This window comes from Fibroporia radiculosa (genome assembly GCF_000313525.1).
Source record: "Fibroporia radiculosa TFFH 294 genomic supercontigs, scaffold764, whole genome shotgun sequence".
NCBI lineage: Eukaryota > Fungi > Basidiomycota > Agaricomycetes > Polyporales > Fibroporiaceae > Fibroporia > Fibroporia radiculosa.
The window spans coordinates 1-25228 of record NW_012133240.1 but is presented as its reverse complement, the minus strand read 5'-3'; the positions used below and the strand labels follow the sequence as shown (position 1 = coordinate 25228).

The 25228-nt window shown below is 51.4% G+C and overlaps 8 protein-coding genes across 8 annotated transcripts; 3 read left to right on the top strand and 5 right to left on the bottom strand.

Annotated features, from left to right (window-relative positions):
- Positions 1 to 698: 698 nt before the first annotated feature.
- On the bottom strand, positions 699 to 1105 carry FIBRA_01645 (uncharacterized protein; the record flags this gene model as incomplete). The annotated part of the gene is made up of 2 exons (XM_012323519.1): positions 699 to 847; positions 886 to 1105. The coding sequence occupies 2 exons, from the start codon at positions 1103 to 1105 to the stop codon at positions 699 to 701; spliced, it is 369 nt and encodes a 122-aa protein (XP_012178909.1).
- An 865-nt stretch (positions 1106 to 1970) lies between these two features.
- On the bottom strand, positions 1971 to 2719 carry FIBRA_01644 (uncharacterized protein; the record flags this gene model as incomplete). The annotated part of the gene is made up of 3 exons (XM_012323518.1): positions 1971 to 2392; positions 2453 to 2608; positions 2668 to 2719. The coding sequence occupies 3 exons, from the start codon at positions 2717 to 2719 to the stop codon at positions 1971 to 1973; spliced, it is 630 nt and encodes a 209-aa protein (XP_012178908.1).
- Positions 2720 to 3584: 865 nt separating this feature from the next.
- Positions 3585 to 8577, bottom strand: FIBRA_01643 (uncharacterized protein; the record flags this gene model as incomplete). Its single annotated transcript, XM_012323517.1, has 16 exons — positions 3585 to 4081; positions 4136 to 4186; positions 4235 to 4347; positions 5126 to 5336; positions 5393 to 5858; positions 5918 to 6186; positions 6243 to 6402; positions 6454 to 6532; positions 6600 to 6773; positions 6831 to 7044; positions 7098 to 7176; positions 7229 to 7247; positions 7301 to 7406; positions 7465 to 7862; positions 7918 to 8049; positions 8102 to 8577. The coding sequence occupies 16 exons, from the start codon at positions 8575 to 8577 to the stop codon at positions 3585 to 3587; spliced, it is 3444 nt and encodes a 1147-aa protein (XP_012178907.1).
- A 1144-nt stretch (positions 8578 to 9721) lies between these two features.
- Positions 9722 to 12520, top strand: FIBRA_01642 (uncharacterized protein; the record flags this gene model as incomplete). Its single annotated transcript, XM_012323516.1, has 4 exons — positions 9722 to 9777; positions 9833 to 11351; positions 11404 to 11581; positions 11634 to 12520. The coding sequence occupies 4 exons, from the start codon at positions 9722 to 9724 to the stop codon at positions 12518 to 12520; spliced, it is 2640 nt and encodes an 879-aa protein (XP_012178906.1).
- Positions 12521 to 13069: 549 nt separating this feature from the next.
- On the top strand, positions 13070 to 14387 carry FIBRA_01641 (uncharacterized protein; the record flags this gene model as incomplete). The annotated part of the gene is made up of 3 exons (XM_012323515.1): positions 13070 to 13630; positions 13688 to 13796; positions 13918 to 14387. The coding sequence occupies 3 exons, from the start codon at positions 13070 to 13072 to the stop codon at positions 14385 to 14387; spliced, it is 1140 nt and encodes a 379-aa protein (XP_012178905.1).
- Positions 14388 to 15592: 1205 nt separating this feature from the next.
- On the bottom strand, positions 15593 to 16444 carry FIBRA_01640 (uncharacterized protein; the record flags this gene model as incomplete). Its single annotated transcript, XM_012323514.1, has 6 exons — positions 15593 to 15635; positions 15693 to 15822; positions 15887 to 15966; positions 16015 to 16085; positions 16139 to 16210; positions 16274 to 16444. 6 exons carry the CDS (start codon positions 16442 to 16444, stop codon positions 15593 to 15595), a joined length of 567 nt encoding a protein of 188 aa, XP_012178904.1.
- Positions 16445 to 17636: 1192 nt separating this feature from the next.
- On the bottom strand, positions 17637 to 19468 carry FIBRA_01639 (uncharacterized protein; the record flags this gene model as incomplete). The annotated part of the gene is made up of 6 exons (XM_012323513.1): positions 17637 to 17890; positions 17944 to 18133; positions 18189 to 18729; positions 18785 to 19062; positions 19116 to 19187; positions 19244 to 19468. 6 exons carry the CDS (start codon positions 19466 to 19468, stop codon positions 17637 to 17639), a joined length of 1560 nt encoding a protein of 519 aa, XP_012178903.1.
- Positions 19469 to 19745: 277 nt separating this feature from the next.
- On the top strand, positions 19746 to 23175 carry FIBRA_01638 (uncharacterized protein; the record flags this gene model as incomplete). The annotated part of the gene is made up of 10 exons (XM_012323512.1): positions 19746 to 20539; positions 20600 to 20719; positions 20770 to 20905; positions 20954 to 21339; positions 21394 to 21493; positions 21556 to 21734; positions 21789 to 22053; positions 22108 to 22326; positions 22387 to 22467; positions 22540 to 23175. The coding sequence occupies 10 exons, from the start codon at positions 19746 to 19748 to the stop codon at positions 23173 to 23175; spliced, it is 2916 nt and encodes a 971-aa protein (XP_012178902.1).
- Between the last annotated feature and the right edge of the window lie 2053 nt (positions 23176 to 25228).

Genomic DNA, 25228 nt, shown 5'->3' with positions numbered 1-25228 from the left:
GCGGACGAGGAGCGCCTGCCGATTTACGGCGGGGACGGTTAGAGGATACCAGTGGAATGTCCTGTGATTTCTTCGGCGAGTCACGATGTCTTCCTTTCCTATATGTGAATTTGACAGGGCTCCTGTGCTTGGACGGCTCTCCAAACGCCAGCTCTCTGTCCTCCTCATCGGAGGACCCGTCTAGTTGCTCCGCTGACAGTTGTGAGGATTTCTTAGCTGCTGCACGTTTTGGAAGAGGTCTCCCTCGTCCATTGGAGTCGAGGTTATCGTCTGCCATGGTGCTTGCGAAATATTCAGTGAGACAGAGCCGATCTTGGGTCCGGACCCAGCAGCCACACTATTGAAATGCTCCAGTATGAGAGACCGACATCCACTGATTGGTTAGCTAGACTTTCTTAGAAGAAATAGAGATAATTCCAATATGACAGAGAGGTAGATGAAAAGGCGCGAAGTAAAGAAGAGTGAGGGGGTATGAGGGGATAATGCGTTCACTCACTGCAACGTTAACCAAAGTGGCTACGATCGTGTGCACATGTCGCGTTCCTCGGAAACGCGTGTAGTCACATATGTCACGCTAATCCTCCGTCACACTTCTCCGACTCTTTTTTTATTTTATTTTAATTCCAGGTTTATACTCCATACCGTAGGGTACATGCAGAGTGTAAGAGTGTAAATAAAACCTATCTGCCGGATGGTAGTCATCCCGATACGTCCCCCTCGTCCATGATCGAACTAGGAGGTGATCCGGAGCGGGACGAATTCCCGCTCGCAAGGTCGCCACGCTCTCTAAGGAGATGGTCGACATTCTGCATGTCCCTGAAAAACGCAGGGGGGGATAAGTCGGGGCCTGGTACTTCCATGCCTCAATCAATCGAGTTGCCTTACAATTGGCTTGATAATCCTGCTCAAAGAACTTATAATCCTTAGAGTCAGGGTGAACATCAGAAGAGTCCATATTTATCCTCTCGCAAAACACCGTAAATGCAGACTTCCGCAATATCGTGTAAGCGTACAAAAAGGCGTTAGCCACCGAATAGTAGTCCCCGTCCTCCCTGTCCGTTGCTGCCTGAGCGAGGATTTCCGCCCACTCAAACGTCGCTACCATGGGGTTGAGACTCACTTCTCCGACTCTGCAGGCCGCAATGCAGGTAAGTAAACAGGAGCTCTAACGTTCATTGCCCATCCATTAGCCATTGATGGCGTTTTTGAGGATTTGTCAGGGCTTCCAAACAACGAAAAAGGTGAACAGACTAGCCGATACCGCGGCTCTGATGATGGACGATTTTCCTTGACATTGGCGATTGGCGTGTATAAGTTGACGAAATCACTAGCATGCAGACTCTCTGAAGTCAAAATTTGAGATAAATCCATGTCCATCGAGCAACTTATGAGTTATCCTACACACCCACATATCGAGAGTTCTGGTGAGTGATTTTTCTTTAGATTCCGTGAACACATTTGTCACAGGTTCGCTAGGGCACCTCGCATTTCGTTCAGTCGCACAGCGTTTCTATCTTTGCGCACAATTACAGCTACATTCGCCATTCTCCAAAATTTCCTGGATAGATCTACGGGAAAGCATTTGAGTCCAACTTATCGGACCAACGAATACTCGCGGTTAGGTGAATCCTAATGGGTAGATATAATCTGGCATCGTGAAAACATTTCCTGGGCAGCCGTTCTGCATATTCTCTGCTAGAGATTTGTGTGCCCTTCGTACTGCACGGCATCGGAAATTATTCTAGAGCCAAGCCACCAGTCAGCCCACTAGGTGCAGTGAATAAGCCGTCCGAGTAGTCGCCGGTGGTATCTTGTTGACTACCGAATCTACAGCATATTAGAACCCAGTGATTGCATTTCCGCTGCCATAGAACACATTGATGTAACAAAGGGGCCCTTGCACATACAACATGAAATCCACGCGAAATAGCCGTCCGACGAGAACGGCGCTACTGCCTACACACGCATCTTTACAAGATCATGAGAAGAGCAACCACAGAACCCGATAATATCAAGAAAAAAGGAATAAATGTTGTTTTCACTCCACCGCTGTTCTTGTTCTGGGATGCGGTGGTCGTAGTAGAAGCGGAAGACGAAGGGCCGCTCGAAGCGTTGGAGCCTCCTGAAGAAGTGGTCGTTGCGTCCGCAGTGGCCCCGGTGGACACACCAGTTGATGTGGTAGTCACCGCAGTAGGAGCGCCGCCTTGAACCGGAAAGGATGATACTGTCTCGGTGACAACGACGGTAGAAGTGAAGGACATTGGTCCCACCTGCTCGATGACGTCGGTGCAGACAGCGAGTCCATCGGCGATGCCGCAGTTCTCAAAGAGATTGCCCACGTTAGGGTCGATATACGTCAATCCAACACTAGATGCACCGACAACAAGGGTAGCTGTAGCGGCATTAACAAATCAATTAAGGGACTAGTACAAGAGTGCACATCAATACAGACCAGGTCCATCGAAGCCGCTGTCGTCGAACGTTCCGCTGCTCACTCCCGGAGCAATGAGGTACGTCGTAGCACCATCGGCTCCAACACCCAGCACGTTGGCGGTCACTGGCTGGGGATCGAAGCCCGGAATGTACAAGGAAGTGATGGCAGCAGCATCTAATATGCATCACGGCGTATTAGAAAACTAGAGAGAGAGAAACGAACAACAAACTTACATTCTACCAAGAAAAAAGTAGCGAAAATTGCTTTTGAACGGATTGAATGCATTTTGAACGAGTGGCTTTAACGAGTGGGAGGGTTGGCACAGCAAGATTCAGGCAAAGTTGAATGGGGTCATAAAGCTGATGAAGATGTCTTATACATCTCGACTTGTATGTGTCTGGGCCATCAGAGACCGATCTAGCGCATCAGCAAGATGTTAACTAATTTTCGGAACCGGAACTAGTACATATATGCTCCGAGGCGGCGGACACTCGGAGTTGAAGATAGATGGAATTGCATATACACTGTTGAAGATGTTGAAAGAACCGGTACCGAATGACTCTCAAACAAGGGAGACAGCAAGAACTAGTAGACAGCGTCTTGAACGTGGATCAAGCACTCACTGCTAAAGACAGAAATCTCATGCAACTGGTGGCATGGGACGCCTGCGACAATGACTCGAAAGTCGAGACAACCTTGGCGCCAAGTCAACATGTCTCCTTGGTACAGGACCGCTATGGAAACTGTGAGGTCCATTACAAGCCTTTCGGAGTCAATTTTGACTTTGTTGAACAGCAGACACGTCAATTCCTCACATACAGTGTCACTCGACTTGCCCACAAAACGGACGTTGATGGGGGCGCGGCGTAAACCCAAATCACTGCCAAAAGAATTCTTGGCGGAGATCGATGCCAAACGCAGGAATTTGGGTTCCGATGTCAGAGTCTGAGGATGCCTAGAGCAACTTGCAAATCCTACACCCCCGAAATAAGTTTAGTGGTCGGCCAATGCCATGCCATTGGCACTGTAGTACATGTGATCACCAACTACTACAAAGGCTTGAACATACACAATAAATGTCCCTGGACAGTTGTCGCGGTAGTGTTGGAAATCACTGCTGTGAATACTACGACTACTTGTCTGAGCATTCTCACAAGATCATGAGAAGAGTAACAACAAAGCCGGAAATTTTTATCCAGAAAAACATGAACGCGTCTACCTCAGCCCCACTGCTGGTCTTAGTTTGATTTGTGGTCGTCGTAGTAGGGGCCGAGGACGTAGTCGAAGTTGTGCCACTACTCTTACTGCTCGCGCCGCTTGAGTTATCGGACGTATTGGTGGTGGACGTAAGGTTGGGTGCATCCGAAGGGGATCCCGTGTTCACAGTCACCCCTGCAACAGGCGACGTAGATGTCAGCGAGCCCGGGTAGATCACTACGGTATCTCCAGGACCTATACCACCTCCTTCGGTCGAGGTGTAACCGGCGGTCTGCGCTGCGATAGGCGACGTCACGATTTGGGTGCTCGTCCAGCCCGTCGTTGGGCCAGACATGTATGCGACGTTGGTGCAGACCATGACACCATTACTAGAGCTACAGCTCCCGGAGCCGCCGATTTGGAAACCAGGCTGAATGGTGGTGGTTCCGTCTGTATTACGTCAATCAGAATCCTTCAAACGCAGCGCAACGTGATCGCACTTACAAGGACCGTAGGGTCCGGCGTCGTAAGGGGCCCCTACGACGCTTGTACTGTCTACATTAGAGTCAGTTTTGGCGAGCAGCTTAATAGAGATACACCCACCAGGCCCATTGAACCCGTATCCGTCCCCGGCTTCCGGAACATATCCACCACCACCGTCAGCGGACTCGGTTGGCAAGGGAGCAAATTGTCGCCTGTGCCACGGGCGTAGAGGACTGACGGCAGCAGCATCTATGAGAACATGCAACGTTGATTCTGCGTTAGTATAATCATCGCAACAAACGTAAAATGATTAACTGACAACTTGCGCAGAGCGCCACGACGAGAAATGGCTTTGAGCTGACGATGCGCATTTTAAGGAATGAATAGAGAAAAGAATGAAGTTAGTCGTAAACTACGACAGTGGCAGAGACTAAGGCCGCAATGCGATGTCCAGGAGAACGTCTGAGCTGGTAGAAAGGCGGTCATTTAAAATCCTCCTCGTATGTTGTGCCTGGACCGCTCGCCAAGCAATTGGCGTGGCATTGAACGCTACACGTCGGGTTCGTCGGGACCGTCGGATCTACTAAGCCTCAAGATGACTCATAAGTACCCAGGCTGATCCTTACAAATAGGTTTTGGACTCAGCAACATCAGTACAATTATTGTTCGAAATGCGAGTATTGTGTTGGAGGTGAGTTGGTGGCATTGGGAACACCGAAGAGCTCCACAATATCAGCATCTACGCCGATCGTGATCTGATGAAACGCTCTCACTGGTCAAGGTATCGTTTCGATTCCCACGGGTTCACTCATAACAGAATTAGTAAAAGCACCTACGGCTACGTCTACTTAATATATCTTTAACAGATCAAGCCTACACATACCACCCTAGCTCCAGAGGCAAAAAGCAAAACAAACAACAGATCTGACACAAGCTAAGAGTGGGAATAGTGATGAACAGGCTGAGAACAACAACACGAATGGCAAGGAAACCCGATCTGCGGACGCTTACGGATTGAGTGAATGCCTGTGTACTTGCGATTGCATTAGGTCATACGTATTGTCAGTCTTGTACTGGGGCGTCCGATTGTCAACGTCTTCCGCACCCTGGGACGCCTCCGGCATCCCCGTTAATGGATGCCATATACGGGGGGTAATCAGACCGCTACCTCCTGCTCCGTACACATAGCCGTTGCTCAGACTCTCAAGCGAATTAGACGACCCTATTATCCGGTACTTTTAGCCAATAATCCGCATCAAGAGCGGAGTGGGCACTAACCTGGAACAAGCATGCTGTCCCAGAAGTCCGCACTCAGTATGCTATCCATCGAGAGCATATTCATATCCAGCGAGGGATTCGGCGCCATGGTGGGCGGGAACGTCGACATGTCTGCAACAGGACCCATCTCACCGGTATTAAAGAATGCAGCAAGTGGATCCACAGGAGGAATGGTAGTAGACATCTGTGGTTTGCTTTGTGAGAGATCAAATGCGGGTGGAGCAGTTGGTAGTTCTTGCACTGTCGCAGACTCTGTTCTGGATCCGGCTTCGAAAGACGCAGGCGCTGTTGCAGTGGTAGAGGGATCCGTCTTGGCAGCGATGACGGCTCGGAGGAACACACTATAGAGTGCGGGTGTATGTAGAGGCGACTCGGCAACCCTCTCAAAAATATCCGCCACATCCTTGACAAGGGCAATTGTCTTCTGTTCATGGTCCAGATAAGAGCTAAATTCTGGCCGCAGGAGCTATATGCCGTTGGGGGTCAGACATTGTATAATGTGCACCAGACATCCATTGACCTAACCTTCAACAAACTCAGGACTGCGTATGATCCCTGGACAAATAACGAGTCCGGAGCGTACTTCAAGTAACCAAGAGAGCCCAGTTCGCCGTGAATCACTGTCACACACTTGACAGCAGAAGAGTGGCAGCGCGCGAAGAAATGCCCCATGTCTACTGGAGAACGTTGAAGGGCATTTTGTAGTCCGAATGAGTTGATAGTGAGCATTGCATAGTGGAAATTGAATTCGCAGCTGAGCTCCGCATACTTCCTTGCAAAATCAGATTTCTCGGCTAGATACCGTAAAACAAACTAAGATGAAAATGGGACACATCTAGACCGGACTTACTTTCCGAAATTTTCCTGACCCAATCATGCTGCCATGAAAGTAGTTGGGCTTCCATGGTTTTGATCACTAGAAGATAGTCACAGTCTTCTTGGAGGCCCGACGACGTGCTGTTATTTGAGTAGAGTAGGTCGAGGCTTCGGGTGAGAATGCGTTGCAGATCCTGAGGGTGACATGAGATCCAGTTTCAATGAAAACGTGCACGCATGCGCACCGCACATCCTGCAGTATGCGTGTCCGACGGCATGGCGATCGGCGATTGAGACCACCGCGATGCATTGCGGATGATAAAACTAAAAAGGCAGAGAAGAGAAGAGTGTGGGAACCCATGTCAGAGATGAGCACAAAAGTACAACCCACTCTTCTTTGATGGTGTATGGCTTTCCCATTTGTGCACTAAAGCTTCGATCGAGGATGAAGCATAAGATCCAAGTCCTTTCTCGGGTGTGGACTTCACGATCACGAGCGTTCCCTTCTTCTGTGCCGTCGTTCAATACTTCGGTGTGCCTGTGGATGTTCAAATCAAGCGCCATCCTGTGTCGCATTGACGTGTCAAAAATAAATGGCGGTGAGAATTGCCGAAGTTCATACCTAATTCCCATCCCAAGAAGCATCCACGTCCTATCCTGCTCGTAGCGCTCTACAGGACCACAGCCCCAGAGCGTGTTTAGCAAATACGCCTGAACGATCTCAACAGACTTGTATCCCCTTGCCGGGACATTGAAAGCCAACTTCTTTGCTAACTCAGCAAGTCTGGGATAGAGCTCATCACGGGCATTGTAGAACCGCGAGGCAATCGCACAGACTAGGGTAGCGCAAGATAAGCCTTTACCATAAACAGTAGAGAGAAAAGCTCACTCGTCGTGAGCAGGAATGGCGACCGCGAGCAGACTAAAGCTGGGGTGTGAAAATCGGGATCTAGGAGTGCACAATGCACCTGGTAGCGCGCATGAGATCGCTTTTCTTGACAGCCTGATCAAAATACTCACGTTCATATGATCAAAATATCTATACATGCCAAAATCAATCAATTAAGTACACGGAAAACGAAAGGATCGCACATTTTAAACAAGGCTATGACTTCATCCGTGCTAACAAAGCCAAGCATTTCAGGTTGAATCTGACGTTCGATATACAGACGCCTAAGTGGCAATATGCTCATAGGCCCTAGAAGAGGAAACATTATCAATATTTCAATCGCTGTAGGCCATACAGAAACACCCACCAGGCTTGAAGTATAGGTCACTAGCCACGCCCATCCTCGACGGCTCTGAACTTCGACTCAACATGGCAGTCGAAGCCAAGTCTGACTTGGAGCCAGCCTGAGCCCTACGATTTGCTAGACTTGCTTCCGCCAACAGTCCAAGGGGATTCAGCGAGTCATCTGGTAATGATGGAAGCTTGGGGGATTGGGGAGGATGTTCTGAATGACGCCGAAGTGCATCCGCAGGTGATTGTGGTGGGGATGCGAGAAGAGGATGGGTCTCACCCGACGGTGGTGGCTGGCCGTCAGGTGAAGGAGAGCGAGACGGCCCATCAGATGGAGGAGCTCCTAGAGACCTGAAGATTGTGTCTAATGTACGCTCCATTTTACGCAACGACCGCTGAAGAACCTCGTGTTTTCTTGTTAAAGCTATTAGCGGGCGTGCAAACAAGGGCATGGGCACACACTACGTACTTTGTGGATCGTTTTCCTCTATTCGACTCCTCAAATATACATTCATGCCCGCCGGCTTGGCAACGCTTGCACGGAGGGCCATTCTCCGCACCCACGCATTTCATCTTCAAGCGGCGACAGACCGTACATGCTCTATCGAGCAGGTTCAATAGACTATATGTGCAACGAGCGTGCACGAACGTACCTTGAGCCACGCGTAGACTTTGCTTTTACAGGCTCCTCGCCCTTCTCAGCTTCTGGGCTATGACTGTCCTCTCCATCATCGACCTTGTCCTTACGTGACTTCTTACGCTTGTCGCCCGCCTGAACGTGAGGGGACGCAGGACGCTTGCCATTAGCATTGGGGCCGCTAAATGATGCTGGATGATCAGTTGGCGTGGTCACCAGAGTCTCAGAACCTTGCGAGGACGGCGACGAGAGATTCGGAGGAACTGCGAGATGAGACGCGGAGAGTTGTCGCTGCGACTGGTGATACGAATAGTATTGAGAAGGAAAAATTGAGAGAGAGCTGTCGTTGTGAACAGCAGACGAAGATGAGGCCTGTCCTGGTCGAGCCGTCTGATCGCGAGATTGGGAAGGGGTAATTGAGGCAGAGTAGGATGCCGGTTGTTGAGCCGGGTTTGCGTAGAATCCCGAAAAATTGGAGGAGGATGCTGACATGCTGAAGAGATGTTTAGGCAGATTCCGTATGAGGGGCAGGACCTAATTGTTAAAGCAGAAAACCTCTTCGAGCGACGCCGGTGTCGCAGGGATCCGTGGGAGGGAAAGTCTGGACGCAAGAATCAATAACATGGCTTCAGAGAAGCAGGAAGAAAGGGGCGACGAAACACACGCGTGAATCTGTTACGTTAGCAATCGATAAAAGGTGATATGAGTCAAGTGCTCCGTTGGAGGTATTTGTGAGTGGACAAATTCGCCAGGGAGTTGCCAGGGAGTGAGAAATAGCCTGGAGTGAGAGCAGCTTAACTCATCCAGGCACCAAGGAGGAGAGTGGAGGGGTAGATATCGACGAGGCTGAGAGGGATGTCGAGCGGTTGGAGACTAGGAGGGTTGTGCGAAGGATACTATGGGCTACTGTGCCTAGGAGGTGTGAAATGGCTCGAGAGTAGCCGAGCTTGATCGTCCTTGGGATCGGACTAAACTTGAGCTTGTAAACTTAGACGCCGACGCGCCTCCGAGTGCGCTACTTTATCGGACTTTGGACAGCTCCCCATTTCCAGTTTGACTTCACAAAAGGTAGCGGGGAAGACACACGCGCACTCTGGAAAATGCATGCGCCTCCTTTAATGGACCTCGTTGCAATGAAGATCTCGACGTGCATGTCACAAAATACTACTGGAGTGTTGCTATTGCAAATGCTACACTGAGTTTGCGAATTACCACTACGATGTTTATTGATCTGCAGGCTTCAGTGCGCAGTCGAGGGATCCACTGCGGTGGTGTCTGGGATCATGCCTTTGAGTCCGCCCAGCCATTCACCATTCACATTTATTATGCGAATAAAGTTTCAAAGGCTCTCTACGTGCACGACGATAACATGAAACGGAGCCCCGACGCCGCTACCAGATAAATCATAATATTGCGTGGCTCATTGCTTGAAGGTGTCTACTCGATGAGATCTCGATGCAGCCACAGGACAATGCAGAACGACATAAAAGGAAAGCTTCCGTGGCGTGGCCGGAGAGTTGAGAGTCCGCCTCGGCCTCCCGGAGCGCGCGTCGCGCCTCGCTTGACGCGATTCCAACGTCGTCCACCGTTCCCTCCCATCCCATAGCGCAGGCGCGCCTTCTTTGCCCTCATCACCATGTCGTCTCACCATCGCCCCTACATCCAGCTCGCCCCCTCCGTAAACACCACCACGTACGTCGTATTCTCTTTCTTTTTCCCTCAGACCCTTAGTCTTTATTGTAAATAGCATTGTGACGACGACCACGACAACCACTACATACGCGCCCATCCCGCTCCCGCCACTCCCCGCCCCGTCGTCCCCCAAAGATCCAAAGGCATACCCCCTTCTGCGCGCACACCTCCCCCGATCCTTACGCCAGTTCCCTCTTGTTTTCCCTGGTGGATCCAGGGCCACATTTCGCGATGGCGAGGTAGGCGAAGAAGAGATGCATGAGGAAGAGGAAGTCGTCTGTGGCGCAGGCTGGACAATGCTCAAACGAGATGAAGAGGGACAGGCCCAGAAAGACGTAGGCCTCGCTGAAGCGATCGAGCGATATGGCCGCAAGAGGTCCTACAGCAACGAGAACATGATGGAGGGCATCGAGGCTATCCCAGGACTCGTTACCAACACCCCACCACGCAAGAGGGCAAAGCCAGCTCCCATAATGCCCCCAATCAATACTGCTGCACCACCGTCCCCCCTTCCATCTCCCCATGGCTCACCATCGCCGGAAAGCATCTGGCCTTCTGCCCCACCAAGCGGTCATTCATCTCCTCAGCCCCCCCAAGCTCCCATCCAACCAGACGTCTCTATGACTGCACTCATGTCGCTTCCTGCCCTTCTTGCTCACTACTCCAATCTTCCTCCCCAGCTGCAATCGCATGTCCTGCTGACGTTCTTGCGACACTCTCCTCTCTCAGTCCTACGGACATTGCACTCCATTCTCACACCCACATTGGCGCGCGACTTCCTGACCCTCCTCCCTCCGGAGCTTGTCTCCCATGTCCTCAGTTTCCTCTCCTTTTCCGACCTGGCACGTGCGTCACGGGTGTCGAAGGCATGGAGGGCCATCATTGACTCTGATGCGGTCCTCTGGCGGGATCTCTTGAAGGCTACTAAGATATGGTTCGGACACGGCTCGGAAATCGCCTTCAAAGATGCAATGTTTGCGAGGCAACGGCGCGAAGGTTTGTGCGAGGGTGCTTTACCTCCTCCACATCCATATAAGATCCTGTTCAAGTCACGACATCTCACTCGTACGCGCTGGGTGCAGAACCAGAACCCGAAGCGCCTCACGTTCCCGGCGCATGGGCGGTCTGTCGTGACTTGCCTCATTTTCTCGCACGGGCGTATCATCTCTGCATCAGACGACCACTCGATACATGTCTACTCACCTGTCACTGGCGAGCTGTTGCGCTCGCTTGACGGCCACGAGGGTGGTGTCTGGGCGCTGGCAGCGACGAAAAACACGCTAGTCAGCGGGTCGACGGACCGTACTGTGCGCATATGGGATCTGTCCACAGGCCGCTGTACGCATGTATTTGGCGGGCACACGAGCACTGTGCGATGTCTAGCGATTGTGAAGCCGGAGTGGGTGGATGTCGAGAACGACGATGGAACAATCTCGCGGGAGAAGTGGCCCAAACGTCCTCTGATTGTTACCGGTAGCAGGGACCATACGCTGAGGGTATGGACGCTGCCAAAGCCAGGTGATGATGAATATAGGTGTTACGGCGCGGACGACACCGAGGTCGACCCATCTGAGGTGAAAAGATCTGTTTGTGGGTTCGCTGACGAGGCTAATAGTTGTCCCCCAGGAGGATGTCGAAGACAATCCTTACCACAAGCTACATCTGGAGGGTCATGAACATGCTGTCCGCGCTCTCGCAGCGCGCGGTCGGACATTAGTGTCTGGCAGCTACGACTGCACCGTGCGTATATGGGACATCATCACCGGTAACTGCAAGTGGACTCTTCAAGGTCACACACAGAAAGGTGGGTTTTGAGTCGCATATACCAGGATGATAGTCCTGACATCAGCTTGTAGTATATAGCGTTGTTCTTGACATCAACCGTAACCTCGCATGCTCAGGATCCATGGATGGCACTGTTCGTGTTTGGAACCTCCATAACGGTCATTGTCAGCATATGTTGGCTGGGCATACTTCCCTCGTCGGTCTTCTTGGTTTGTCGCCCTCGTATCTGGTATCAGCCGCAGCAGATTCGACGCTTCGGGTTTGGGACCCAGATACCGGCGAGCATCATCACACTCTGGCGGCCCACAATGGGGCCATCACGTGTTTCCAGCATGATGAGTTCAAGGTTCTGAGCGGGAGCGACGGCACACTGAAGATGTGGGACATTCGCGACGGCACTCAAGTTCGTGATTTGCTGACTGGGATTGTTGGGGTGTGGCAAGTTGTGTTCGAAGGTCGATGGTGTGTTGCAGCGAGTAACCGGATGGACTCGACAGTACTCGATGTGTGGGACTTTGGGACTGAAGAAGGGGACGATGAATGGGTCGGCGAGCCGCCGGGAGGAGTGTACGACGAAGACAGTGACGAGGAAGACGAAGACGAGCAGGCGGAGGTAGACGCGATGGATCAAGACCTCGACGGTGCGATGCCCTCGGATATGGAAGACACTGTCGATGACCAGGAGTTCGAACACATCGAGGGAGATGATGACCGGCTGGCGGACTGGCGGGAGTCAGACGAAGACGGCACAGTACCGTCGGCGCAGGGATCGGTGATGTCCGTTTCATCCCCATACCAGAACGATCGAAATCGCAGTCGATCGCTGGGCGCAAGGCTCGTGTCGCGGGGTCCAGCGTCGGCAGGCCCTTCGTCAATTGTCCGTCTGCCACCAGGAAACGACGAAACGCCGACGCGACCTCGCATACGCCATGTCAATATGAGCCACAGGCGGCGATGATAACTCCTTTCTTCGGCGTGTGGGGACGCGGTAATATAGTATTTCTTGTGTGCAATATTATTCTCCAGTCGGATCTCGTTCGTACATGTTGTGCATTGTGCATTATAGCAGCTACTTATATGTATAATCTGTGAATTTGGCAGCACCATAGGACGGCGTGCCTGTAGACGTTACCATCATATTTACCAGGGGGCAGCATGGATATGTGTGCATCACAGTGTCGTCTCTGCTGAGCCATTCTGAAAGACTTGTATGTGCAATATACGAAAGATATGAACTGTACGATACCCTGGATCGATTGCGGATGAGATCCACCTGCAGTCGTGTGTCGGCTCTAGCTCTGGTTTAGACAGACAAACGAATACAACAATTGCCATATATGGATTTTCTACCCCGATCTCAGATCACCGTGACTCTGCGCGCATGCGGGCCGCGAATGTGGGCTTGCACCAACATTATCGATAAAATATGCTCCTTTGTTCCAATCTGTTGTGATGGCTATTGTTCATTTTCTATATTTCTCCGCCGCGAGCTTTCTCACTCCTCATCATGTCTTCCACCATTTCTGCCCCGCCCCAGGCTAATTCAGTGTCGGACTCGGAGGCCACCATCCGACAACGATGGATAAGCGGAGAAGCAAAACATACCCGCCTACCGGTTCATGGCAGCTCGCTTGTGACGTCGCTCATCATTCATCAAGGCAGTATAATCTCTGCCTCTGAGGACGGCACCATCAACATGTATGCAGCCGCCAGCGGCAAATTGGTGCGCACTCTGAAAGGGCACGCAGGCGGGATCTGGAGCTTGGCGGTCGCGGAGGATACTCTCGTGAGTGGCTCAACCGATCATACGGTACGCGTGTGGGACATGCCCACTGGAAGATGCACCCATGTCTTTGGCGGACATAAAGGCACGGTCCGAGCATTGCGAATTGCTCAACCAATGTGGGTTGATGTCAAGGATAAGTCGGGGGAGACTGTCCGGGAACTGTGGCCCAAACGTCCGCTTATAGTTAGTGGTAGCAGAGACCACAACCTGAGGGTGTGGTCTTTGCCCAAGAAAGGCGAAAGCGACGGTAATTGCTGTACGGAGGAGGGTGACCCGTCAGAGGTACGTTTCCTGCTAATTCTGATTTATACATCTACAAAAAATTACTCACTTTGATAGGTGACTCCTGAAAACAATCCGCATCATCAACGGCGTTTGAGAGGCCACACACAAGCCATTCGCGACCATGCAGTGCACGGCCGTACACTTGTATCCGGCAGCTATGATTGTACGGTACGATCTTGGGACATAATCACTGGGGGGTGTAAGTATATTTTTGCTATGCACAAAGACAAAGGCAAGTACCTTCGTACTGTTGAGATAACACTCACTTCTGACTAGCCGATCAGTTTTTAGCATCGCTCTCGACGGGGAACGCAACATTGCGTATTCAGGATCCATGGACTGTACTGTCCGTGTATGGGATCTGCTGAGAGGTCAATGCAAGTATACCCTGACAGGGCACACAAGCGTTGTAGGCCTTCTCCGCGTTTCTCCCTCGTATCTCGTCTCCGCGTCAGCCGACGCCACGCTGCGTGTGTGGAACCCGGACACCGGTGAGCTCTTGCACATCCTTCCGACCGGTGGTCCCGGCACTACGGTGGTTTGCCTCCACCACGACGAAGAGAAGATACTCAGCGGGAGCAAAGGGGCCTTGTGGATGTGGGACATTCGTACTGGCGCAGGTATTCGTGGGCTGCTCCAAGGTGCCATGGATGTATCGCAGGCAGTGTTCGAGGGCCAGTGGTGTGCCGCAGCGACCAATAAAGACAGCGCGACTTATCTTGACATATGGGACTACGGGAGTCAGAGTGCATGAGGAAATTCATTATCAGCGATGTATTGGAACCTAATATTTCGGAACATTAGGGTGTTGAATCCATTATCCCAGCGACGATCGCGGTGTTTAATTCCAGACGGTCACGACAAATGTAACGAATTATAGGCCGACAAGATCGATAAACGTAGAACAGGCTTGCTCAGAGAATAGAACCAGGTCCATTCCTACAGATACAGATTTGAGGCACAACTGGTCCGAAAAGGGCGAGGAGACAGAAGTGGATCTCCGCGGTAAGGGATTTACTACATCGTGGTCTCTAAGGTATATGTAGTATCCAAGCCGCATATAGTTGGACCGAAAAATGCATTTAGTTCTGGAGAAGCTCGATTCACTGGAATATCTCCTGCACTCCGCCTGGATGATTGATGACACCCTTTCCCGTAGGAACAAAAGATCAAATGCAGTATGGCCAGCTCGTGAACAAAGGTGTATCAGTATGAAAGGCAATCACAACGACCCAAATGGCTCACGAGCCGAGGGCTTTGAATTAAGTGACTGGAAACACTTTGGAGAAAATAGTGAATCAAAGCTGCAGTAATTGAAATATATGCAACTCCGAGAGCTAGTAGAAATCAGCATGAAAATCGAATTACCGGCGTACTACCTCCTACTTCCGCATATGCACACTAAATTTGAACCCGGAAAATCAACATGTAATGTATCGATCCTGCGCCGATAGATTGAGGGGCGGATGTTGGAGGATATACATATGAAGGTTGTGGCCTGGAACATCATAACTTACCCCATTCAGACGAAATATAGCGAGTGCAATTGTGTGCCGTCTGAAGTTCATAGTTACCAGGGTTGAATGTTGGACATTGACACGTAAGATATCAGCTAGATCTGGTCAGTTACGACATCCATGGGTCACTTCTCAGAGACATGTAAATCGCCAAATTGTCACTCGACACGGCTGCCGTGCTGGGTAGACGTCACTTTCGTGGAGAAGGAAGAAAAGTGCAAATAGGAGAATGTTGCTTCCACTGGCCCACGTTATCAGTAGACCATGCCAACAGCATGAATGTCCATATACTCTTCCGTCATGATTTACTGGTCGACACATTTGAAGAAAGCCTTCGCATAGCCTTCCAGTTCTACACAAGAGTCGTGCGTTCTTCATGACATGTTATAGGATTCGAGAATTCGAACGAGTGAATAGGTGATTGAGACGACAGCTTGCGTGATTACACAACACGAGCCTTGTGAATCTTCACGTCTTCCCGGGGTCTTCGGTTCAACAGAGGTTAATAATACCGTCTATGGCCAACTATGATTCTGACTTACCTGTCCTGAGCATCAGTAGCAACCGAACCAAGCCGCTGGAGAACACGCATCCCGGAGCTGACTCGCCCAAAGATGGTGTGCTTGTTGTCCAAATATGGCGTTGGTGCTAGTGTAAGGAAGAATTGCGAACCTGACGCGTCGTATTACATATTATGTTAGCCGTGGTAGTGACTTTGCGAGAGACTGGCATTCACCATTTGTATTTGGGCCCGAGTTTGCCATCGCTAGGATTCCTGCGCCGGTGAATCGCAGCTCTGGGTGGATCTCGTCCTGACTAATCACAGATTGAGTGATAAGTGACCATTTTAACGATGGAACGTACAATTTCTGCCCATAAATGCTCGTTCCTCCTCTACCTGTGCCCGTCGGATCTCCACCTTGCACCATGAAGTCCTAATTTGAACGTTCAAATTGAGAGCTATCCAAAGGCAAAACACCACACTTACAGCGATAATGCGATGAAATATAACCCCGTTGTAATATCCACGCTTTGCGAGCTCAGAAAAGTTCTTGCATGTCTGTATACTCAAAGAACGAGAGGTTGAGTCTCGTTAAGGGCTGTGTCCGTTGGAATCACATACTTTGGGAGCATGGTCCCAGTAAAGTTCAAGTTGTATATCGCCCATGCTTGTTTCAAGTACGACAGATTCCATTATGCGTCGATGAAAGGCGTCCCTGGCAGCACCGAGATGGTTGGATGCAAAGAAATTGTGGCTGAAGGCGCTCGACGCGAGATCGAGATCTCCCGCCATCCAAGCAGATGATGTTATCCAGTGAGCAGGTACTGTCACAATCAGCTGCACAGTGCAGGCTTTCGTCCACCACAAGGCATGCGTGCAGTAGTGCAGCGAGTCAGCACTGCCTCGGTGACTGGTATATCTTCAAACTACTATGTCTTCTGCCGGATCTTTTCATTGATGAGCTTGAGGGTTTGCTTCGCCAGTTGACAATGAGGTCGTGTCTTCAATCGCCCGAGGACTTATGGTCCTAGTAGGCATCGGGAAAGGTCTAAATCACATTTTCGCATGGATTATCTGACTTACTCTCTGCACAGAATAGATGACACCTCTACCGATGTTGAGACAATATGCAGCAAAATGTGTGTTCGCCGCACTGAAGTTCTTCTGAGACTCTGAGTACATCTCCAAAACCTGACAATGCCTACGACACATTCTAGACTGTCCCTGAGGGTGTTCTCAGATGACTCAGGCTCGATGTGGAAGAGAAGTGTGAGGGATATCAACGGCGAGGTACTTTGTGTATCTCAATTTACTCTCCTGGCCAACACGAGTAAGGGGAATAAGCCTGATTTTCATCACGCAATGGTGTTTTTGTTACTATTGACTACGATTTTGACATGCTGATGTATTTATCCAGGGCACAGAGCCAGGTCGACAACTCTATAGTGCCTTCCTTGAAAGAATGACCAGTCTTTATCAGCCAGAGCTAATTAAAGGTACTGTCATGCCTATCTTTTATAAGTGTCACGCTTATACCATCCCCAGATGGTCAATTTGGCGCGATGATGAATGTCAGCCTGACTAACGATGTATGGACATACGGCGTCTCGTTCGTATATGAACTAAGCTCGTATTAGGGACCAGTAACATTCACACTTGACTCTCGCAAGTTCGCATATATTGATCAGGCCGTCAGTGGAATATCAGGAAAGCCATCAAAGGCCAAGAAGGTGGCGGAAGGAGGGGCACGCAAGACGGCGACAGTCAATACTAATGAAGTGCTTGAGGGAGCCCCAGATTCATCAGCCATAAGCCATAGATGAACGTAACTAGGTGGTCCTTGTGCACACATATGAGTTTTACTAGAACCCACAATTGAGGTTGTTTGACGAAGGGAGTTGTCATACTGATATTACGAGATATGCTAGAGTATAGCCAGAAACGCACGCGTAGTCGGTCCCTTCAACATCCGAGCCCGAGGATGCTATAAACGGTCTTGCAGTGCTCTCGCTAGAATCCAGGATCCTAGTCGCACCTTGCGCTCCGCACCTTTCCATGGGTGTGCATAAGCGCGAAGGTCATTCAATTCCTCTGCTAGACGAGAGCGCAAGGCAGAAGCGTTCGTCACGAGGAGGAAGGAGAGTTCAGTGTCCAAATTCGCCGATCTTGAATTGAGGTTAGTTGATCCGAATAGCGTCACTGAGGGGTCTGCAGACGGCGTTGGACGCAGCCAGATGCCTGCAACGGTGTGTCAGCATGAGTCCAATCTCTCATAATAGAAATGTAAATACCCTTGGCATGATAGGTCCAACCGTCTCTCTCCCACTCATTTAACTGCACTCCTGAGTGTTCACCGGTGTGCTGGTCATGTGTCCAATCACGTTTTGCAGTATTTACAGCCCTCATAAACTGCCGTTCAAGTACAGTATATCCCTCGGGTACCCTCCCCGAAACTCCTCTAGAGCCATAAAAGCCGTTCGCCTATCATGCATTCCTACTGTGAATCAACCAGGACAAAAATTCAACCACAACTGACCTTAGGACTGGCAGCCAGTACACGGCATGCCAATTGAGAACCTATAATGAGGTCCTGGTACGGTTTGTACAGTCCAAAATAGCCGCTAGTCAGATCTATCATATGGCCAGTGTTTCCTGGAGTCTGTGATTCGGTCCCGGAGACTTGGCGAAAGAGAAGACTGAGGCACCGCTCTTCCTCCCGCACACTGAATTGCCCCGCCTGTATTATAGGAAACACAAGGGTGTCCGCTTTGGATTTCTCGCCCTGTTGGACACCACTCATGACTGAGGTCACTTTGCTGATGCTTGATTTTCGAGATCTATCTTGAAACGCGGTCAGAGCAGCTTGCGCTTTTGATTCGAAATGGTGCGGATGTGTACGCTGATCCGGCCAATCAAGCACGTAGTCACCAGATGTAGACGAAGAAGGTAGCAGCGAGTATGAAAATGTAGCAGCTTGATCGAGAAAAGAGAGGCAGTATTGCGCCAAAGGAGCTTGATCGGTAAAATGTATATAACGATCCTGTCGGTTCGTGAAATAGGACGTATTTAGGTTGGCACTAAAGATATGTCAAACTTGCAGTGCAACCGAATTCGGGGGACGTACCTCCTTACCCAGATATTAGCAGTTCATCATCAGCACCATAAATCTTCGGATGCCATGTACCACCCCAACCTTCGTTGAAGCGAGGGGGCATAAGTTTGGCCAATAAACCCTTGAGTTTGGGACTGCGGAAAAGCCAGACGCGGACGCGGTCAGGGAATTCTTTTAGAAGTGGTACAAGTAGATTAGCAGTCGATAAGGGTTCAGGACGCGTACAGCGATTATAGTCAAGGTGCATCTGTACACGCAACAAAGGATTAGCCTGAAGAGATGCCCGAAGCGTGTCGATCTAACGGTCTACAATGAGATTGGCACGAGTATGAAGTGATATCTTGCACATACAAGCTCAAAGTCTTCGGATCCGATATATAGGGAAGATATGAATATCCTCTGCCGCGCTCTCTGAATCATGTTCTGACAAGTTGGATGGTCGATGCAGGTCAAACGTTCAATAGTTGAGCAAGACATACCAGCAAACATTGGTAGAAATCTTGGGGTTGACTCATAATGCGAATGCTAGAAGACGCTACGCCATAGCAGGGCTGATGTTCCCCAAGTCTACAGATGAACTGTCGAATAGCAGGATCCGTGACAGCCGTCGAAAGCGAACGAGAGCCACGCAAACGGAGGCGAGCTAGTTTGGTATGTCCATATTGTTGCAACAATGTTCGACTCCAAGAAGCAGTCACAGGCATCCTGCGAATGTTCGCGCTCAGGCCAGAGCTTGCACGTCTGCACCGCTACAGCTTGCACGATTGGGGCGCATTATGAACATGATTTTGGCCAAAATCGAACATCGAATTACCATTTTTAGGTTATCGGTACCCCCTTCGGACTTAGCATTACGTCTTCGACCCAGCGGACCCGGAGTGGCACAGCTGAGATAGACTTTCTTCGTCTCCTCTGTTCCCCTAAGACTTTGGTATGCTGCGTTGAGGGGCAGTATCTGCTTAATACAGCTTGTGGGAAGCAATGTCAAACTCACCACCCCCAACCTCCTCAAGCTCGCGACCGCTTTCTTCCTCTCGGTCACTTCACGGCTCGCAGTCTATATTTCCTGGGGGGAGCAGCTCGCGACCGTTTCTTCATATGCTAAACCCTATGGGACGGACGTATCAGGGATACGTCCAAGCCAGCCAGTCTGTCCTGGAGGAAGAGGAAGAGGAGGTAGACGAGAACCAACGCGTAGACGACGATGTCGAGGCAGGCCATGCGAGCCGGAGTTCAATGTTCCACAATCCTGTGAAGTCAAAGTCGCATGGAAAGCGGCGAGTTTCGTGGGGTGGCGATGCTTCCGAGATGAACGTACTAAGACCGAACATCCGGCAGGCTGACCCGAAACACGAAGAGTCGTCTGACGACGAAGTCCCAGAGAATTTGATGATTGAGGCCGTGTCTCCCAACAAACGCTTGCCTACGTCCCCTACTGTGATCCCAAAGAGCAAGGAGAGAAGCAGTAGAAGACAGCCACTATATTCTGCATCAGGCTCTCGGAAGCATGCACGGCCCATACTACCCATAAACTCGAAGGGGACTCCCGTGTCGATACCTCCAAGACCATCGGAACTGGACATCGAGGAGCCACAGAGTACTCAGCCTTTGTATGAATATCAATCGAAGCAGATGCGCGGTCTTGATGCCCACGAGCGTGCCCTGTGGAATTGGGTCAATGTCTACAATCTTGACGCGTTTCTTCAGGAGGTTTATTATTACTATGAAGGGAAAGGCATCTATAGCATTGCCTTATCTCGCGGACTGAATCTTCTGTCAGTGAGCTTTGCTTGATGCGAAGAATTTATGATTGATTCGCTAATGCACATGCGTAGCACAGTGGGGTTCGTCATTAGCTTCTCTACTTTCTTGTTGGGATGCGTAGATTATTCCCGTATTGGACATGGTAAAAGCACTCGGTTAGGTGAGGCTATTGTCGACCGCTGTGTCTCGAGGTGCGTTGTTTTGTATTCGGTAGCTGCTTCACTCATCTGACTGGCATCAGATTTTCGGGATTTACCTTCCTGTTCTTCATACTGTTCTCTGCCTTCTTCATATGGCAGATTGTCACGTATGTTCTGGGTATCCTGCGATTGGTAGACATGTATCGCTTTTATACCCACCTCCTCCATATTCCGGATGTGAGTATAATTATGATCGTCTTGAAAATTCGTCTAATCAGTCTATAGGCGGACATACAAACGATTTCCTGGCCGGAAGTAGTGCGCCGCATCGGCGCTATTCGGGAGGATAATCCGCTCACCGCGCTTTCGTCGACAGGAGCTGGCCAATCTGTAACTGCCAAGTTAGATGCTCATGATATCGCCAATCGTATCATGCGACAAGAGAATTACCTCATCGCTCTCTTCAACAAGGAACTTTTGGATCTACGAGTGCCTCTCCCGCCGGTTGTCAAGCGCTTCGTCGGTACGAAGGAGGACGGGAAAGGCCGAGTGCTCACAAGGGCACTGGAGTGGAATTTGAGGTTTTGTTTGATGGAGTATCTGTTTGACTCTAGCGGCCGAGTGAGAAAGGTGTTCTTGAAATCCAAGAATCGGGCCGTACTCATTGAAGGGTTTGTTGCCGTTCTGCCGGCGTTCGGCATGTTTGCTCAAGATAATTTTTCCAGGCTGCGCCGTCGCCTCATATTCATGGGTATCTTGAATGCAATTTTCGTCCCGTTCATTGTGCTGTACTTAGTCATGTACTCATTCTTCCGATATTTTGAGGTCCGTACTTTTCTTCATTTCCTCAATTTTTCCATCAACATCCACATGCACTTGCGTTTCAGGAGTACCACAAGAATCCATCAAATATTGGCGGACGACGGTATACACCTTTCGCTCAGTGGAAGTTTCGCGAGTTCAACGAGCTGCCTCATCTTTTCAAACGGCGTCTTAGTGAATCTTACGTGACAGCGAGCATGTACATTGGGCAATTCCCGAACGAGAAGTTGACACTCATCAATCGGTCTGTTGGAATGAGGTTTTATCAAAATGGATATGAGACTGACTGTTACCACAGATTCGTTTCGTTCATTGCGGGCTCATTCGCCGCCGTGCTGTTGCTTGCGACTGTGGTCGATCCAGATCAATTCCTTTATTTCGAGATTACCCCTCACCGCACAGTCTTATTCTATATTACAGTATTTGGTTCAATTTTGGCTGTCGCACGGGGTATGATCCCTGAGGAGCACCGAGTTTTTGATCCTGAACTACTCATGATGGAGGTCGTCCAATATACGCACTACTTACCGGATGAGTGGAAGGACCAGTTGCACTCTAAGAAGGTGGATTCACTATATAGTCATAATGCACTCGTACTGACAGATTCATTGTGACAGGTGCACGCAGAGTTTGGGGAGCTATTCAATATGAAGGTCATGATCTTCGCACAAGAACTACTTTCCGTGATTTTGACACCATTCGTGTTATGGTACTCGCTCCCGACTTGTGCACCTGCACTGATCGATTTCTTCCGGGAATTTACGGTTCATGTGGACGGCTTGGGTTATGTTTGTAGCTTTGCGGTTTTCGACTTCCAACGGCACGGCAACGTCAAGGTAAGCTTACGTTACAAAGAAGTCTCCAATTTTGCTCACACTAGACACGCACGCATTCAGTTTGGCGCGCCTACCAACGTACAGGACGAGAGGTTTGTGTCAAAAGAGGGGAAGATGGAGAAGAGCTTCCTAAACTTCAAGGTGAGTTTTGATGATGTATTCGTGCAGTGTCTAGGTCAACGTCTTCTCACCAATGATCCTGATCTTCTGCAGGCCGCCAATCCGGAATGGATGCCTACTGACCCGGGTGGCTCTCTCTACCTAAGCCGTATCGCCGACTTCAGCGCGGCGCATCCCATCGGTCTCGGCCGGCGGCGTCTACTGCGACAGCCCTCTGACTCCGGGTCACGGCCAGCATTCGGGCAGGAGAGCAATCTGGACGCCACCGTCCATCTCGACCCGGCGGACAGAGCGCGCGAGTACGACCGCGCGCTCCGGCAGAGCCAGAGCGCCAGCCAGAGCGTGCGCAGACGGGGGAGTACCCTCATGCAGAGCACGCGTGGACTGACGGGCGCATCGACGATCTTCCAGTCTGCAGTGGGCCCAGAGATGGCGCAGACGGCAGTGCTAGGGGACTCACAGGGCAGCATGATGCCCGCTGCGCCGAAACAGCCGTCGACGGATGTGATCCCGGAGGAAGAGCTGGCGCTGGACGGCGGTGTGGGCAGCATGCTTGGCGAGTCGTATGTAGACGGACGCCGGCCCAACCCACCGGTGACACAGAGCCAAACACAGGCAGAAGAGGATGACGATCTAGAGGATGGCGGAGTGCTCGGCTTGTTGGCACAGATCTATGACACGGGCGCGAACGTGAAAGGGCGGGGAAGGGGTCCGCCAAGGGCGATCTGATTTACTGTTTACTTGCCCTGCAAGTTAGATTGCCTGTGTGATAGTATGGAGCGGGGTGTAACATGGATTATATGTTGTGCTATGTCAATCTTCATTTGACCCATTGCAAATGTATGCATTATGCATTGCAAACTGATGCGTGTGAAGAGGGTATATATGCATTTATATATGTACATTGCAGCCAAATCATTAAGATGAAAATGCTACACGAGCCAGCTAGCTCAGTCCACGATGTCCGCGCAGAGCGAAATGTCTATTCCAGCACAAAAGTGATCAAAACAGAGCCACCAGACACACCCGAATTATCCTCATCGTAGAATTGGTTTTCCAACCCTAACTTTACTCTGACTACGAGTACTCGCTGCACGTCGGCCCGACACGAGCTTATATCGAGCTCCTTGTATTTGTGCTCGATGCAGCTCCTCGTCGATCTGCCACATGCCCTTCACAAATCCTTCGCGATCGAGAGAGCCCGTACCGGCGGGATCGCAAGCGGCCCTATGGACGGACATCATAAACATCTTGCGCACAAAGCTAGCGCGGCAGAGAGCACTCACCAAATCGCACACAACGCCCCTCTCCCCAAGCGCGAGAGCGTCCAAATCCTGCGTACTGTCTCGCCACCAAGGCGCTCCTCCGGGCTCACCTCAACCGGATCTACGTCGATTTCTGCCTCGATTGTGAGCAGCTCCGGGCTCGTGAGCAAGTCGACCGACAAGCCGCGCCAGCCCGCGGCCTTGCGCATGCGCCCGCTTGGCTGCGGGGACGGCTTCGCCTGCGCCTTAGACACCGAGGCTCGCTGCGCGCGAATGTTGCGTTCGAAGAGCGTCTCGTACCGCCGACGTGCGGTCGGTGGGATGGGCGTGGGGCGTGCGAGCTGGTCGGGTTTGGAGCCTAAGCCCAAAGGGACCACGGAGCTGGGTTTAAGCGTTGCGTAGGAGTGCGACTGTGAGGTCGAGGTCGAGGCACTAAGGATGGACGCATGATCAGACAAGGAGGATGCGGTCGTGGATGTTGTCGAGGTCGATGATGGACGCGAAGGAGGTGCGCGTGGGCGTGGTGGCGGCGGGGCGGGCTTACGTACAGGGGGAGGACGAGGTGACGGCGCTTGGTTGTGTGAAAGAGACGAGGACGCGTGTGGTTGCAGAAGCGATGGTTTGGAGCCCGGCTGGGGACGCTGTGGGAGCTTCGGGGGCTCGGAAGGCCGTTTTGAAGACATGTATGCGTCCCAGTCATGGGCGGGCGAGGAAAATGCAGGACTAATGGCCGACGAAATGGAGACGTTGTCGAAAGACTCGGCAAGGCTGACGGAGTCTACTTCGCGGGTGGGGCTGCTTGGAGACGAGGTGGCTCGGCGGGACGTGGGTGAGGAGGGCTCGTTGCCGCCATCAGATGAGAGAGAGACAGAGTGGAAGGAAGAGATGGAGGACGCAGGCGCATGGCCCTGGTTGGTGCGGGAGGGCGTCGACAGACCGGGGGCGATCGGGGGAGGATAGGTGTGATCTGCTGAAAGCGTATCGCGAGAGGGGGGCTTTCTAGGGGGTAGAGTGGCAGGAGGGACGATGGGGCTGCGGGGGACGGAAGAGGAGGTGGACGGGGTAGTGGAAACAGACTTGAGAGAGGTGTACGAGGGTTTGCGGGGAGGAAGCGGGGGAACTGGGCGGGAACTGGATGCATTGAACGGAGACAGGTCGAGACTGATGAGCGGGGTGGTCGAGACAACGGAGTCGGACGTGTGGCGATGGGAGGGGCGAGGGGTGATGCTGATCGGGAGGACGGGCTTGCCGTCCGTGTTCACGAGACGCTTCTGGCGGGTGGGAGGCAAGGGGCTGGGGCCGTCGTCGAGCACCCAGTCCTTGAGGTCGATGAGAGAGGTGCGCCTGCCGAGGTTGGGCGGCGAGGGCGAGGGCGAGGGCGAGAGGGACGGCGCGGAGGGGGACGGCTTGGGAGACGGGAGGATGGGCGAGAAAGCGACGGCGACGTTGGGACTGTCGAGGAGATCGGGTGGGGCGACGGGAGGCTTGCGCGGGGGCGGGGGGGAGACGGGGGTGGG